Below are 15915 nucleotides of genomic sequence, written 5' to 3'. Positions count from 1 at the left end.
TTCACGTTATACCTTTCCTTAGAAGCTTTACCTTTCCAACCCCATTGGTTCTGGAAACCTCATATGCTCTTCGTACTTTTCTCTTGTCAGCTGCTGGGCAAAATTCAGGGACCCTTGGCCTAAATAAAAATGTACATTCTTGGAAAACCAGGTTTACTCAGAGAGGTTCTTCTAGAAGACCAATTTTTAGAGACTTAGTAGTGAAATACAACCCTCTCTGCTGGCAAGTGGAAATTTTTATCACTTCACCCACCAGTTATCAAATTAGAGTGAAAAACCAACGTCCAAGCGGAATCTCTGGAATAAAAGGGATTTGGGAAGTTCAGAATCTGGTAGGCAAACAGCATCCTTCAGGTCAGTGACCGATGAGCCTGACACCATGGCACCGGCTCCTGGGGCGTGGTGGGACTCTGTTTTAGGCTTCTGCAGGGGAGTTAGTGAGGTCCTGCACGGGCGGGAGCCGTCGTCGTTGGGAGGAGCACGGCGCGTTCAGCATCCGTTCGTGCCACGGGTGGAGCTGGATTCTTCTCTACTATTACTCCACTGACTGCAAATATCTCAGAGACATTTACATGGTACTTCTTTTTAAGTGTATAATGTTTTCATTCAAAAGTATCATAATTCTTAAAAGACCTGTCAGAGGCTCTGACATGTAATTAATTTCTCTAAAGCTCTTTTTTTGCAAGATACAACTGCATATACAGAACACCTGCACTTATTCACAACTCTGCAGGAAAAAAAGCCACATCTTCTTCGCGTTCTTCCCCCACTTCTCCATAAAAAGATTTTCCCTCACTTCGGGTACTCCCTCTCCATCTACCAAATAAAAGCACTCGATTTGTAGAAGTTTTGTGTCAATAGGAACCGGCACGTTGGGTTCTGTCTGGACGCTGGCGACCTTTTGTTTATTCAGCTTGGAGCCGAAACACTCTTGCAACTTTAATTATGGAACAGCTTTCGCCAACCTGCAATCGCGTCCAACCAATGGAATTCCCAGATGTGCAGGTGGGCTTTCAGTCACTCTGGTAGGCTATTTATTTTTACCTGGTGGATTGTTTTTAATTCTTTTTTCTCTTCTGCGTGGGAGGAGTGTGTTAAATATGAACGAGGAGATGTTCAGTAGCTGTGGCCAACACTGAATTACGTAGCCATCATGGCTAGCTGGCTGGCTTTATCCCCTGGAAGTGCTTCCAGGGTGTCCCTGCCACCATCGCTGCTTCTGCTGGAAAACACCACGAGCCAAATCACAGCTGCTTCCCAAGGAGAGTCCTCTCCGGAGGAGGAGATCTCTCCAGCAGGTCCCTGGGCACAATTTCTCCTTGGGCCGGCAGCTGGGGAGGGGGGCTCTCCGGCTGGACTGATCCCCGTGGCACCTCTGACGGCAGCGGGGTGATGGACCCGTCAGCTTTGTAACCATCCATTCGGGACAGGAGCGTGCAGTACTGGGGGGAACGGCCAGTTTCTGGCTGAGAAAGAAGCAAAGCAACTTGGGGCTTTCTTTGTAGAGGACAAGGCATCGAGCAGATGCATTTTCCCTCGTGGTTGTACAAATTAGTGGTGTTTCCCCTTTCACCTTTGTAAAATTAATGATGATAGGAACATGCTGAAATCCAACCTGTACAAAACAGTGCCTGTTTTTAGTGAACATGAGGGCCATCGTTTATCTGACTGGAGATGAATGTGTGAACGTGGCCAGATGTTTTAGCTTTGTAATTTCGGCGTTTCCTCTGTTCTAGGTAAATAACCGGCACCTCTTGATTACGTTTCCTATAGGGAGTGTTGCTCGTGTTGCTGATGCTTTGCATACGCTGTTGAATTTATAGGAAAAGAAATAATCTGGGTTTACTCCGAAGAACTGATGAAGGGATGTTCTACCAGGATAGTGGCATATTCCTGGAAGCAGAGGGAGCTCGTGGGGCCTCAGCTGGGACATCGGCTTTTGTTCTCGGATGTCTGCCTCCACTCTGGCAACAGCAATGCCCATAAAATGTCTCAAGTATCACATGGGTTTTTGAAAGAGAACAAAAATTGCTTTGGGTAGCCTGGCCATCTGGGCTGAAGGACACCTGCTCGCAAGGCAACGGGTGGTTTACAGCAGAGGGTCCGTTTTGGTTTGTATTCTTCCAGGACTTGTGCACGCGATGTGGCCGCGAACAGCTTTTGTACAACCCTGTCAGCGCGAGCCGTGGGAAAACTGACAGGACCCACGAGGAATGGGGAATTTTCTCAGCTGTGATGCTGAGGGGTTTTTTGAGGCACTTGCAGTCCTTTGCCTGACATGAGTCATAGGGCTGAAAGAGATTTCTCCAGGTCACCGAGTCCTGTGTACTGCTGTCACGGGCAACTGCATCCTGTCCTTCTGTCCCTTAATTTGTCCATCTTGTGCTTAAAACCAGCTGGATTATTTTTTGGCTCCACGGCTTGCTTTCTGCGACTTCTTCCCTTTGATCTCCTTTCTCAGCTGGTATCTTTCTCTGTCGTGCCAGCTGTGATCTTAGCAGACCAGTGCCCTACAGTATGTGGTGCAATCAAGAAAAGTCCCTCTGAGTTCTTCCCTACGTGTGAACCGCCTGTGACCGTCCTTGAAGCACAGCCTGCCAAGCTGTGCTCCTGCCCTCCTCCCCCACAGACGTGGACTTCATCTGATCCCACATCTTTGACCACCGTCTTCCACCTGCCGTCCTCTTCCTCCATCCACTCCAGCTCCAGTCAAGTTCATAAACTTCAAGCTGGTGACTGATTTTCCTCCTGTCAGGTCTTCATAATAGCGTGACCCAGTTGTGTATCTCTTCAATGGTCTGACGCCGTCTGAAATCCATATTCTCTCCCCTTTATTCTTCTGTCCACCGATGGCTCTGTGTTTTGTGCTCTCCTGCTACCTAGTGGATTCTCTGCCCCTCGCCTTTATACCCCAGACCTCTCTCGGTTTGGTTTTTCTTCCCATGGACCCAGCTGTTCTCCTCCTCTTTGTTATTCCCAGCCTTCGGTTTCTTCTTGTTCTGCATCGTATCAAGCCCCTTTGTCAGCTTTTCTTTCGCAGTCGCCGGTGTTTCTTCTTGTCCCTCTTGGGATCTGACCTTTCGTGGTCACACCGCTCCCAAAAGGTCCTCTTGTTGAGCAGGTCTCCACAAACTTCAGATTGTCTGTCTCAGAGCTCAGCTCTGCTCTCAGAGTTACTGCGGTTGAGGAGAACAGTCGTCTGCAGGCACACCCCCTTCGTTCTTGCGTGTCGTCGCCTTCATTGTCTTCTCCAGCCTTTGGATCGCATCCATCAGAAACGTCCCTTCTGCGTAAACCACCGACTCCACAAACTGAAAGAGCAAGAAGCAGGCAGGCAGAGAAGCGTGCAGCCCACGCCTAAGACCGTGCTCCTTCCTCCTCCAGTGGAAATCCCAGCGGAAACAGGATGATGCCTTCTTTAAAACGCTCGAGATCTTTCTTGCTGAGCTCGTTAGTGTTTTATGTCCGCGTTGTTATTTTCTCTCCGGAGATGTTGTGTGCGCTGGAAGTGACAAATTTACATTATTGGGGAATTATAGTTTCTGCTTTTGTCCTCTGTTTTATTCATTGCAAGCCGTTACTTGTTATATGGCTGTGATTGTGCCGCCGGTTGCAAACGGGCCACCCGCGGCATTTTACCCCAAATCGCTGTACGCCAGTACACCCAGGCAAAAACCAGCTTAGCAGAGCCGGGCAGAGGCGATGCTTGTGCTTCTGAGCGTAGAACTGCGGGTCTCAGCCTGTCGTGCTGCTAAAACAAGGACGTGGCTTGCAGGACGAAGCTTTCTACAGCAACGCTGGGTCAGCTCCTGCCCCTCAACCTGGGGTTTAAACGTGGAACGGTGAGGAAAAGCTCAGGAGTATCCTGATTTGACTTGGGTAACTGGAAACGTTGCCGTGATTCTCCTGTGGGTGTAATTATGGTAAAGTCCTTTTGAGGACCGAGGCTGCGTTTCGGTGAGACAACATGGCCCATCCTTTGGAGGGCAGCAGGTTCAAACCAAACCAAAGCAGGTCTCCATTTCACGCAGCGCAGAAGCTGCCGTGTGCATTACCGCCAGGTGCTGTGGAGGCCGGCAGTGTCAACTAGGTTGAAAATAATTAGGGAAATCAATAGAATAAATTGTGGGGGCAGTCTCTGAATGCCGAAGCCTCTCGGGTACAGATAATCGCAAGCAAGGCGTGATGGCAGGGCCTCTTCCCTTCTACTTTGCATCTGCTGGTGACCGTGAGAGCATCACCTCTGCACTTCAGAAAGACGGTGGAGATCAGAATATACAGGAACGCTGGTTAGGACCTTCCGTACATTGGAGATGATGGTCCCATCATCCACACTGGGTGCGTTGAAGTGAGCAACAGGTTCAGATCTGTAAATGTCCGTAGCCAAATGCACCGTTCTCCAACCCTACCTGCCCATGGCCAGATGAAATGAAGATCGTTGCACATTTCTTTCCCTCTTAGCAAACTGTGAGGGTGTGCAGAACTCACCCACCAGGTCAGAACCTGTTGAAGCTCCTTCCTCAACTCAGCTTTTCCTTCTCCCACAGCTTCCCCGGGCAGCAAACAGCCCCCTCCCCAGAAGTCACGCTGGCCTGTGGTGGTTCTCTGGCCTCTAGTTTTCCTGAGGCTTCAGATATTTTATTAATATTTTCATTAATAGCTATTTTAAAACTTAATTTATTAATATTTATGTTAATTAACATACATTTAATAGGCAGGAGATATTGCCAAGAAGCCATGAAGTTGTAGGCCGTTACCGGAAAACGCAGAGCCGCTTTCACACTTAGAAGTTAATCTTCTTCTGGTTCCATGGAAATGACTCCCGAGCTGCCTGATCCGTGCTTTGGCATTTCGAGTCGCTCCCGTTACAGCACGTCAGCGACGCTTCGGCTGGAGCTGTTCTCAACTGGAGCCCGGGGTGGTGGGGAGGGTGCGGGTGCTGGTGGGGGAGAGGGTTCTTACTGCAGCAAACCGTCTGGCCTTTCCAGCTTTGAAATTCGGATTTGCATCAAAGTGAAACTCTCCGGGTTAGTTAAATATTCCTCTAAATATGCAAAGGAATGGAGTTGCTGATGCTTGTTATTCTTATCTTCCTCTCGGTGTCACAACATCTTTAAGTTCAGTGAAGGTTTCACTTGCTAAGAGGGTTGTAAAGATTTCGTGTTAATTAAGAGGGCTCCACTGCAAATCTGAATATGAATGAAGTTCCGTTGCTGAACCCAGGGCAGTGAACACTGTGGGAAGATCAGACGTTGACAAATGTTGATTTAAAAAAAAAAAAAACCCCAAAACAAAAACAAACAAAAAACCACCTAAAACAATGCTTCAATCTAGTACCTGTTCTGTGAGAGAGTTGAGCTCAAGGTGCCAGGAGGGAAAAAGTAGATTCTGAGTTGAATTTACAGTCAAAGAGGTGAAGTTCTGTCCATCAGGAGCACTGATGAAGGTGACCCTGTGCGACCCGTGCCCGGCGACTGAGCCGCCTCTCTCCGTTGCACCGTCTCCCTTTCCTTAGGCTGGAGATCATTTTAACGTGGGGGGATCTTCAGCTGAGGAAGGGAGAAAATCTGGGCCTGGTTCTGATCCTGGTTTTGTTGTTTTGGAGAAGGACCATCAAGTCCAGTCAGCCTTGACTGGTGGTCATCCAGCCACGATGAAGCTTAACCCAACGGGGACCGTGCGGGTGGTGGTAGGCAGCTGGGGAACAAGGCTTTCAAGGAAGGAGTTGCGCGGTGAAGAAGTGTTTTGAGTGAAGAATGAGACCAGAGGCATTTTTTTTTCCCCAAAAACTGCTTTTTGGGGGAGTTTTTCATACCTGCAGCACTTGGAAAATGAGAGCGGTAGCTGAGGCAAGTGGTTGTTGCGCGGGATATCTGCGTTTCTTTTCCAGCTCCGACGCAGGGTGGCTGTTGCCTGACCTGAGGCGAGTCCCCTCCTTTGCGTCTCCGTTCGCCTGTCCGGAGATAACAACAACGCTTATCTGAAAAGCGATTTCGGGCTACGTGAAGTCCTTCTAAAGAAGGACTTGGGGAAGGAAACGGTGATATATAGCATTTTAACCTTGCTGAAATACATCGGGCTTGGCTTTTGGAGTGGAAAAGTGAAAAGACAATCTCCTAAATAAATAGTATTTGTCCTCGTAAGGGCAGCATGTGAGGTTGTGCGGGATGTTTTTTTTTTTTCATTGTTGTTATTTTTTTATTCACGGTTCCTTGATCCAATTGTGGGAATTGTACTGACGGTGGTTATGTTTCTGGAAATGCGCAGGTTGGCCAGATGCAGCGGGGCATGGAGTGAACAGAAAGAGGTTAAATTGATGGATGACCAACAAGAGCAGGATTGTGCCTCAGAAGACCAAGAAACCATCCTGATTAATGGGGTGAAAGAAAATGGTAAGGAACTTAATTACACTACATGAGGGAGCGGCGACAACTTGCAAGCCAACTTATTTTCCTAATTCCTTCCGTGTATTTCATTTTAGGGGTTTGCAGGTATCTCCACAACGTGGAGCAGTAGGGTGAATGTGTATTTTCTGCACGGATGTCACTCCAGCTGTGAATCTGCACCTTTTTAGGTCTTAACAAGTGCTGCTTTGGCTCGTGCGTATGCGTGGTTGGAAATGTTTACATGCACACGCAGTTTGAATTATGAATTTTGGTTTGGTTTCTTAGGGAAAAAAGTCATACAAGACTACGTAGCCCCTCTGTCTGTTGGGAATCATTCCCTCTCTTCACAATTACTTAGGAACCCACGAGCCAATCTCAGCAAAATTTGCCTGAAGGATGCTTAGTTCCTACAAACTGGGGAAAAATGAGAGGTTGGGTGGAAGAAAACAAACCTGGATTAACAGCCTTGGAAAGGGGAGGTCGGACTGCTGAGCTGTTGTTGCCTTTTCTGCGTGGCCCACCAGCCAGCACGTGGGATCCCCTGGCCCACGGCGTGCCCAGGTGCTGCTGGCCACAGTCCCGCTCCTGGGAGCCGCTAAGTCATCCCAGCTTCCGTCGACGTCGGTGGGGAAGGATCAGCCCCTTCCAGCAGCCTGCCCAAAACACCTGACTTTGTCTATTTAACCGATTCCATCCTTGCTTTCACAAGCAATAACTAATTAAAGCTTAATTTCACGGCTTTCTACATTTTTATTGGCCTATAAATCTTGAGAGAGAGAGATATTTATTTATATAGAAATTTGAGCTTATTTTAGATACCAAGGACTTGGTCCTCTGACATCTTGTACGTTCAAACCCTTCTGTCATCTCAAAACAAGGTGTGTGGAGGCAAATGTTCTTGTTCATTACTGAAAACCCGGAGCAACTCCGGGCGCGCGGGTGCCGGTGAGGACCCCGCCACACGTGCTGGTGGCAGGTGAGGCGTACGCTTGCGTATGTCATTTTGGAGGTACCCGTCTTCGTCAACCCACCTCCTCCATGACTCCACGTGGTAAAGCCGCAGCTGGTGACGGCTCCAAGGAGATTTTCTCGCCGTGGTCCCCTTGTCTCATCTAATAGACAGCAAACCAGCACTCACCTGCGCAGTAAAGATGGGTGATTCCTAGAATCCGATACCACTTCATGAAATTCAATTAAATAGGGCTTTACGAGCGCTTTAATTAAACATCGTTGTGTAGGAGTTGCTGCAGAATCCGAAGCAATGAACCAGTAAGTAGCTCTGGTGCCGCCAGCTCCCCGTTGATGGCACTGGGGCCGGGGCTGATGCTTTGTGCCTCCTCTCACCCAAGGATGAATGGGTGCTGGCTGCGTGACCCCAGAGCAGGCCGGCTGCCGTGCCCAGTTAGGGACTGGTCTCCCTTCGGAGCTGGTTCTCAGCAGGATGGTTCCGTGTTTTTGCGTGGTTTTGCTTCTCCAGCGTTTTCATTTTCAGCTGTAATCTCTTGGAGCAGTGTTTAGAGCATCAATTGAACGCGTGCCTGGTTTTAGGACGATACAGGCCCTAGAAAATCAACTTTGGGCATTTGTATTTCACAGGAGTTAAGTTCACTTCGACAGGTATAAACCTAAAGCAACACCCAGAGAGAGTTTATTTTGTATAAGAGCGTCTCTGAGCACTGAACGCAGCATTTCAGATTTAATTTCAGCTTTCTACCTCCCCCTTTTTGGAGTCCTGCAGCATTCACAGGCTTTCTTCTTTTACCCTCAAATCTGCCGTGCTTCCTGGCCGCTCCAAGCTGATTTTTATTTTATTTCACTTCTGAAGTGGAACTGTACTGGTTAATTTGTTTTGGTTCTTAAGGAAAAAGATACCACCTCTGCGTTTCTGATCTAAAAACGGGTGGGAGGGACTGAAAAATCAGCTTTTTTCCTTCTTTTTTTTTTTTTTTAACCCTTGTTGAGGGAAGGGAAGCAGCACAGATTTCAAGCAAGTCCGCCTGGTTTTTTCTCAGCCTGGTGTTTTTTCTCAGCCACGCGTGTTGAAGGTGTTCACAGGCACTTCTGGTTTGATTTGTATGGCTCTTGGAAAGTTGTGTCAAGTCCTCAGGGCGCTGCGTGGCTTCGGACGTCACCGCCGGCTCCGTCCCGAAGGCCCTCGGTAGCACCAAGGCGCTGGGAGCTTTTGGGGTGAGATTTGGGGGATTTTGACCTCCTCTCGGTTTTACGCTTGGCATGGGCGGGCAGCCTTCCATCCCGTCTTGCTCCTTTTCCTATCAGCTTTGGTTTTTTTTTTAATCCAGAGATACCGGAGCGTCTTCGTGGGTGAAATGACGCTGTATTTAAATTTCAAGGGTCACGGCGTCCGTTGAGCCCCAAGTCAGATAAAAGTACATTCATAACTTTATTCTGCCATAAAAGCGTGCGAGGAGGGAAAAATAAAAAATCCTTAGGTAAAAAAAAAAAAAAAATCCTTACATTATTAAAAAGGCGGTTTTAAGAGGTTAGGGAAGAATGGCAAAACCCACAAAAATTGCTTTAAACTCTACTTTCCCTTGGCGTGGACGGTGACAAAACGACTGCTGGGTTTTTAAAAACCGCTGCAACTTTCTGCCTCTCGAACAGGAACGCCGTTCAGGTACGTTTGAGCTGCAGACACCGCAGGGGGGACGCTTTGTTTCTTTAAGAATCTTAGTTTTCCATTAATTTTTTCGATGTTAATGAGAACGCTTCTCTTAGGCTTGTTTTGTTTTTTAATAACCTTGTCAGATTTGAAGGGCAGTATCCAGGTAACGGCGTGTCTATGAGGAGGAAAGGGATGGGTTTGGATTTTTAAGCGTATTCCTGTAGCTCTTCCAGGCTGCGGGGGGGTGAGAGCGTGCCTCTCCCTTCCCTGCACATCGCCTCGTTAATTAAATCCAGAAGGGAAGGATCGCGCTCTGCCGCTTCCCGAAGGAGCGGCTGGGAAAAGTCGCCGCCAAACCCTCGGGAGAAGGGGAGCGGGGTGGCGAACCCCGGCACGACCGCGGGGGTTGTAAACCTTCTCTCTTTTTCTTTCTTTTCTCCCTCCCTTTTCCGTCCTCCCCTCCCAGAATCGCACGCCCTGGACGGCGATGAGAGGCCTTGCACCGCCGCCGAGGCCGCGGTCACGTTCTCAGCCTTGACGACGGCTCAGAAGGAAAACCCCGCCTGCCACCGGGCGCTGCCTCCCCTGACTTCGAAGAAACCCTGCTTGCTGAGCCCCCCGTCGCCCCTGCGGCTGACGGATGTACCCGAGCACGCCTCGGATGACTCCTCCGCCCACGCCATCTCCCTCACGTCCTGCGTGACGAAGGGCATGAGCTCCTGGTCGCTGCCGGGCGACGGCGAGAAGGCTCCCTTCACCATGATGGAGCCCGGAGGCATGTCGGCGCTGACGGGCGACTGCTTGATGCAGCCGAGCCGGACCTGTCTGGGCTGCTTTATTGAATCAAAGGACGGCATTGATGCAGAGCCGGGAATAAGCTTGAAAGTGGGGGATATAAATAGGGATTATGACACCTGTTCGGTCTCTGATATAGGGATTCACTGCATGAGCACAGGAGAAACCATGAGATATGGGGATCAACTGCTTTCAGACCAGCTTTTAAGCTTCCCTATGCATAAATCGAGGGCAGCGGACAAAAGAGATGCAGAAAAATCTGACAGTGATTCAGAGGACCCCACTCAGAAAAATTATTACGAGGGATTACTATTAGACAAATGCAACGGTGAGGAACCTTTACTAACAAATCCCAACCAGGAATGGGGCTATTTCGAATCTTTCATTAGCGAAAGTAAAATCGAGCTGCTTGACCTCTGCTCCAAAAATGAGCTTTCTGTAAACCTGTTTTCCGAGGAGGACGTGGATAATTACATGTTTGATGATGACGATTCCACCTTGGGAAGCGACGTCTGCTCCCTAAAGATTAGATACGAATCTTTCCAGGACAACGTGCGGGAGAAGACCACCACCCTACAAGAGGACGCCCAGTTCAACTTCTTCCCCAGCGTGTTCGGCAACTGCACCAAAAGGGACAGCAGGAGCACCCTGAAAAGGGGGCCCGGCGGTGCCGCCGACCCTTCTCAATTCAAATCTGAGGAAGGCATCATCTGGGGGGAGGAGGGAGAGGACGGCGAGGAAGAGGACGGTGAGGAGGAGGAGAAAGCTGCCTTAAATAAATCTTGCAACAGCACGGAGATGGTGCAGTACGTGGGCTCCAAGAGGAGCCACTTCTTGGACTCGGTGAATTCCACGGAGGACTCTGGGGAGTTCAGCGACGACAGCACTTGCACAGAGTCCTCCTACGACGTGCTGCGGGATATCAAGGACTGCAGCCGGTACCTGTCCCGGGACCACTCCGGCTCCTTCATTCAGCAGAACTACGGGTTGCGGGCGAAGAGGAAAGTGCGATACAGCGACGACTACCTGTACGATGTGGACTCCATCGAGAACGAGAAGATCCTGGACAAGAAGGAGTGGCTCCCGGACGGGCCCAAGGAGGAGGACGATGACGAGTGGTGCCCCAAGAAACGGCGAAAAGTCTCTCGCAAGGAGCCCCCCGTTATCATCAAGTACATCATCATTAACAGGTTTAAAGGGGAGAAGCATATGCTGGTGAAGCTCAGCAAAGTGGATGCCAACGAGACAACTGTTACCCTAAACGAGGAGCTGCTCAGCAAATACGAAAAGCTGGCCCCTCTGAAGGGCTTCTGGCAAGAGAGGCAGCAGAGCCGGCTGGATTTGCTCAGATCGTCTCTCTACCACAAGCAGAATTTCTATCTTAACGGCTCAGATGCTTCGTTCCTCCCTCACCCACGGAAGCGAAAATGCAAGCTAGCAAACCGGCACCGGATTCAAAGAATTAAAGCCATCGAGCAATCAGTGAACAAGCTGGGCTCTTGCTCCTCTGATCACAAGCAGCCTTGCAGCAGTAAGGAGGACGTGGGCCTGAAAGGGCTGCCGGCGTTAGCCATCGCCACCCCCAGCTGTGCCAACGGCTTGCATGTAAACGACATCGCGGGCATCGCCGCCGTGAAATGCAAATCGCAGGAACGGGAGCATAAGGGGCCGGAGAGGAAAGTGCTCCGCAGAATCAAATTCAAAAGTGAAGCCAGGTTGAAGTGCAAGAAGATCAAAGCTGCTACCAGTACGGCGGAGGACTCCCCGGCGCTGGAAAGCCAGGACTCTGCAGTGCATCTGAAGGACGAAAACGTTCCGTGTGCTTCAGACAGCTCCCATCTCCCGGAGTGCCACGAGGAGAAGGTTGCTAAAAATTCTCCTTTCCTACCATCCACCTCCTCTTCAGAGAAGCCTCTGCCATCTGCTAATATCACCACCAATGTACCCCTGATCCCTGGAGGGTATCTGCAGACGTTGTTAGATGCTTCAGATTTGTCGAGTAACACCGGTATCTCGTACTTCGCCCAGCATCCCTCCGAGCAGCAGCAGCAGCACCCGCTCCCCAGCATCGTCCCAGCAGAAAAGCCCTTCCCGGCTCTGCAGCCGGCGCAGAGCTGCGTGCTCTCCCCGCCCTCCGAGTCGGAGCTGCAACAGTCGCCCGGCCGCTTGGAGATGGAGCAGAGCGGCTTCGGTAGCGTGTGGCCGGCCAGCAAGGCCGCCGGCGGCGCCCACCAGGACTTCCCCGGCGACATGCGGGAGGCGGCCGGGCTGGCGAGCAGCGAGTTTGGCGGCGGCGGTGGCAGCGGTGCCCCGGGTGCAGACGGCCTCCCCGCCTCTGGATACGCGCAAGTCAATCTGAATAGCAGCAAATTGCTATACCAAAAAAATTACATGGCGGATAGCCAACAAGCGCAGTCCGATGATTCTTATCAGTCATGTCATTTTAATAACGGCGAGGGGCGCTTCCACTTCCAGCGAGGTACGCTAAGTACGGATGATGGCAGGCTCATTAGTTTTGATTCAGTGGGTTCGTTGTCAGTTAGTTCGAGCAATTACAGTTCTTTAAGTTTAAAGTCTTGTGAAAAGGACGGCGAGGATGACATTAACGACGATTTCTTGGCCCACTGCAGTCCCAAGCTAGTGATCCAGCAGAGCATAGATGAAATCACCCCTTTGAAGGAGTCCACGGACCTTTTAGACATTTCCAACTTCACGCCTGATAAGTTCCGCCAGTCATCGCTTTCGGAGATGTCCCCTCCGGACACTCCCAACCTGTCCCCGCAGATAGCTGGCTCCGACGCCAAGCCCCTGGGCACCCTGAAGGGCTTTCAGGAGAGCCCCCAGGCCGCTCTCAACAGCTCCGAGAAGGTCAAGTGGAACTGCGGGGTCCTGCAGACGGAGGATCAGGCAGATAATGGGTTTGCTTTAAATAATCACCAGTTCCAGTTCCATATGTTCAACGATGAAGATTCTGTCAGCCTTCTCGAAAAGAGTCCATGCTTGTCAACATTTAATGAGCCATCTGGTCAAATTAGCACCAATAGCAAAGTGTCAAAATCGAAGAGGAAAAGTTCATCCGGCAAGAATGTGGGTACAAACCAAAGCTCTTCCCAGAAAGCCACCCGGAAAAAATCGCCCAAAACCAACAAAGGAACCGATAAGCCGCCAGCGAAAAACTCCAGGCAGGCACCCAAATCCACCAGGAAAGGGAAAAACGCAGCGGGAGTCAATGGCGAGAAGGCTCCGGCTGTTGGCGGCAGGGCGGTCAACCAGCTGAGCAACACGGCCACCGCCACCAAGGGCCTCGCCGAGAGCACTCAGCATTGCAGCCCGCCCGGGGTGAAACTAGGCAAGCACAACGGGCTCTGCGGAGAGTGGGCGCTGGGAAAAGACGGGGGCGTGGGCTGGTCAGAAACGAGCCTAGGCAACGCCACCAGCCTCCTGGACGACGATCAGCGGGAGTTTGAGGAACCTTCCAACATCCTGTCCAACATTGCGTCAGGAATGGCGGACGTCCAGAGGTTCATGATGGCCTCCATCGAGCCCTTGTGGGGGCCGGTTGGCCACAACAGCGTTCCAGACATATTCCGGTCACCGGAGTCCAACAGCCTGAAACTGAAAACTCTTAAAATTTTGGCAGGGACATCCCAAGAGTCGAAGAAGAAGGCGAACGGCAGCTCGCCGGGGGCGGCGAAGAACCACAAGTCGAACAACAAGGGCTCAAGCAAAAACGGCAAAGCCGCAACCTGCGACCCCGGTCGCCCCAACTGCTCGACCGGGTTCACCACGGACATTCACGCTCCCTTTTTTGATAAAAACTATAGTAACCTGAGCACTTTAGGCAATAACGGACCTACCCATAAAAAACTCTACCGGCATAAATCCAGTTCGAAATCGCTGCGGGATGAGAACTGTAAAATAAAGCGAACGGACCGCGAGCAGCCCCACAAGGACCCGCCCGTGACAGCTGCTTTTGAGAAACTGAGGTAATGCTGCACCAAACTGGCTGGAATGCCCCTTAACCTCCCTCCCACCTGCTAAGCCCGCTGTTCCTCAGTTTTTCCTTCCTGAAAGCAAAAGTTGCATGAAAAAAAAAAAAAAAAAAAAAAAAAAAAAGACGTTCCCCTTTTACAGTTTCGGTTGGTTTTGGTTTTGGGGTTGTTTGGGTTTTTTTTTTTTTTTTGTTTGGTTGTTGGTTTTTTTTTTTTTTTTCCAATGCATGAAAATATTTATTACTTGCAAGCTACCTAAAAGAATGACCAATTTTCTGGCTTGGCTGGGGTTAAAAACACTAACAAGGCTACTCTTTTCTGCTGTTTGGCTTCTTCGATTTTTAATTACTTACTTATTGGGGAAAACAAAACAAAACAAAACCACGCTTACACGCTCTTTTTAATGATTTTGACGAGGAAAGACTTTTTTTTTTTTTGGAGCATTTTGTAAAAAAAAAAAAAAAAAAACCACAAAAAAAAAAAAAAAGAGGTTATGCATCCAAAAGCCAAGATCTGTAAACTTAAAGGCTCTTTACTTTGCAAATGAGAACTGGTTCCTAATTGAGCTTCACGTGGCAATTTTGAGTGCTTTCTGGCCCCCTCTGCTGTTCGATCTCCTAACCTGCATCACCTAAAGCTGCATCTTCTCTGCCCGCCCGCCTCTAGCGCGTTGGCTCCGGCATGGTGACTCCAGGCGCGCTAACTGAGATGGCATCCAATGTTTGGTTTTTTTCCTGCAGGGAATCAGACTCCATTCTTCTTAAAGCAGAAACAACATTTTTGGGTTTTCCTGTATTTGAAGAAGAGACTCCCTTTTCTAGAAGGACGGTCGATAAACGTTTCTTTTTCTTTTTCTTTTTTTTTTTTTTCGGTTGGGGTTTTTTTTCCCGTCGGTTCCTTTTCGAAACCTGCCTTGTGGTACGTTGAGATGTAAGTGCTGAAATGACGAGTTTGAAAATTGTGGGAATTTTATTCTTTGAAAGCGAACCTAATCTGGTATTCTCTGTGAAAGACTGTTTTAAAAGTCATACTGTTGTACAGTAGTTTATGCACTATTACCCACAACAACAAAAAAATTGTGCCAAACTATGAACAAGTGACTGTATTGTATATATTTTTACTTCTCTATCAACATTGGGTTGTGAGTGTTTTCTGCAGCTATGCCTTTTGGTTTGACTAGGAACATTCCAGATGTTACGTACTAACCACCCCCCTTTGAAAGCACCTGTAACTCCCGACGAAAACGATATCGTTCACTTCTACAACTGACCAAAAGTTTTATGGACATGACTAAAAGTGTGCCAAATTTACTTACCTCATTTCATGGATTCACCCTGTGGTTTAAAGCTCATAAAGGGAAAGGAAAAAAAAAAAAAAAAGGAGAAAAAAAAAAAGGAAAAAAAAGGGGAAAAAAAAAAAGAGAAAAAAAGGAACTTCTAAACCAGTGCTGGGAAATGGTAATGTCCTCTCTTTGAAACCATGAGCAGAAAAACTTAACGGTGAAATGTTGAGTTTCGTTATAGGAGAGAGTTGAAACGGTGGAGGAGTTCAGAAAACCACTGACGGTAAGTTCGCCAGCATCTCAAGTGTCCGCATCCAGAGACTACAGAACAGCTGCTGTGCCGTGTCTGCTTTCTTACAGCAAACCTGTAGCTGAAGATCATTTGAAATGCAAAGTTACCTTGCTGATTCTTTGTATCTCAGTTTTATATATTTTCTAAGAACCTGGGATAAATTCTCAAAGAGGTATAAAAACAGGACTAACACGTTCCATGCATTGATCGCTGTTTACTTTTCCGTTGAGTAGTTCCTCAAACATTTCCCACGCAGAGCCTCTCACAGGCGCTCTCCTGTCATAGCGTTGGTGTTTCCGAAACGTCTCACCTTGCCATGCCGATATAGTTTGAACTTTCAAAAGCCAAGCCCTTAGTTTTCAATGCCATTCTGAACCTTTGCGTTGATTCCGTTCGTAAGTAAAAAAAAAAAAAAATCACGGAGCTATTTGTGATCTCACCCATCAGGGCCGGCTCATCCATGACTGGACTTTATTAAGACAGCGTTGAGTATTGAATGCTAACTGTATTCTCAAAAGGCCTTATTTGTAACCCTACTCGCCACA

General features: G+C 49.0%; 1 protein-coding gene across 1 annotated transcript in view; it reads left to right on the top strand.

The window, feature by feature from the left end:
• NEXMIF (neurite extension and migration factor) overlaps positions 1-14672 on the top strand; it is a 151440-nt gene extending 136768 nt beyond the window's left edge. The window contains exons 3-4 of the mRNA XM_086756562.1: positions 6268-6392; positions 9476-14672. Coding sequence (XP_086612688.1) covers positions 6317-6392; positions 9476-13794 — 4395 coding nt within the window. The 5' untranslated portion in view covers positions 6268-6316 and the 3' untranslated portion in view covers positions 13795-14672. The remainder of the gene's footprint in view (positions 1-6267; positions 6393-9475) is intronic.
• Positions 14673-15915: the final 1243 nt, after the last annotated feature.

Source organism: Chlamydotis macqueenii, chromosome 11, assembly GCF_036417535.1.
Source record: "Chlamydotis macqueenii isolate bChlMac1 chromosome 11, bChlMac1.mat, whole genome shotgun sequence".
In the NCBI taxonomy this organism is placed as follows: domain Eukaryota; kingdom Metazoa; phylum Chordata; class Aves; order Otidiformes; family Otididae; genus Chlamydotis; species Chlamydotis macqueenii.
This window is presented reverse-complemented; position numbering and strand designations above follow the sequence as displayed.